Source organism: Papaver somniferum, unplaced genomic scaffold (genome assembly GCF_003573695.1).
Source record: "Papaver somniferum cultivar HN1 unplaced genomic scaffold, ASM357369v1 unplaced-scaffold_25751, whole genome shotgun sequence".
In the NCBI taxonomy this organism is placed as follows: Eukaryota; Viridiplantae; Streptophyta; class Magnoliopsida; order Ranunculales; family Papaveraceae; genus Papaver; species Papaver somniferum.
Genome location: NW_020636321.1, coordinates 1 through 617, shown reverse-complemented (window position 1 = coordinate 617; position 617 = coordinate 1). Strand labels below are relative to the sequence as shown.

Here is a 617-nt window from a genome sequence, read left to right as displayed (position 1 = left end):
TGTGAATTAACTACGACCTAACCACTTGAACGATACAAAGTGATATATTTTTCAACTTTAGCAGCGAACACGTTACCAGTTGACATACAACCGTTGGTTGTGTCACCAAGGGCGTGTACATGGAAACCATGCTTTCCAGCTTTAAGACCAGTAATAGTTCCAGTTACATTGGTTGGCGCTGAACAAAATTACAGCCACTTTCAAAATCAGTTTTACACTTATATAAGGGATTAAGCTACTACAATTCATGTTGTCTATTTTCAATTCGCTTACCATCTCCTTCTTGGGTAAAGTAGATGGTGCCGTTGACACCCTCACTGCTGTTAAGAACGACAACTGCTTTCACCATTTTTAAGTGTGATCTGTTCAAAATTCTCAATTAGCTAGTGATACACAATAAAAAATTCCTGCAGTGGAAATAGCAATTTCCACCTTGCAGAATGAATTTAAAGACAATTCGGTTCACATGCTTGCAAATCAATACTTGGGTAAAGCTAAGTACCAATTAGGAACTTAGATTTAGTTCCAATATTCTTCATTCTTAATTAGAAGTAAACAATCTAATTTTCAATCCAAACTCATCAACTAAGCAAGCAAAAAGATCTGGACAAATAAAA

General features: G+C 35.8%; 1 protein-coding gene across 1 annotated transcript in view; it reads right to left on the bottom strand.

Moving 5' to 3' along the window:
* Positions 1-432, bottom strand: part of LOC113341216 (superoxide dismutase [Cu-Zn]-like) — an 800-nt gene extending 368 nt beyond the window's left edge. The window contains exons 1-2 of the mRNA XM_026586185.1: positions 274-432; positions 77-178 (exon numbers count right to left, since the gene is read on the bottom strand). Of these exons, the coding sequence (XP_026441970.1) occupies positions 77-178; positions 274-349 (178 nt within the window). The 5' untranslated portion in view covers positions 350-432. The remainder of the gene's footprint in view (positions 1-76; positions 179-273) is intronic.
* Between the last annotated feature and the right edge of the window lie 185 nt (positions 433-617).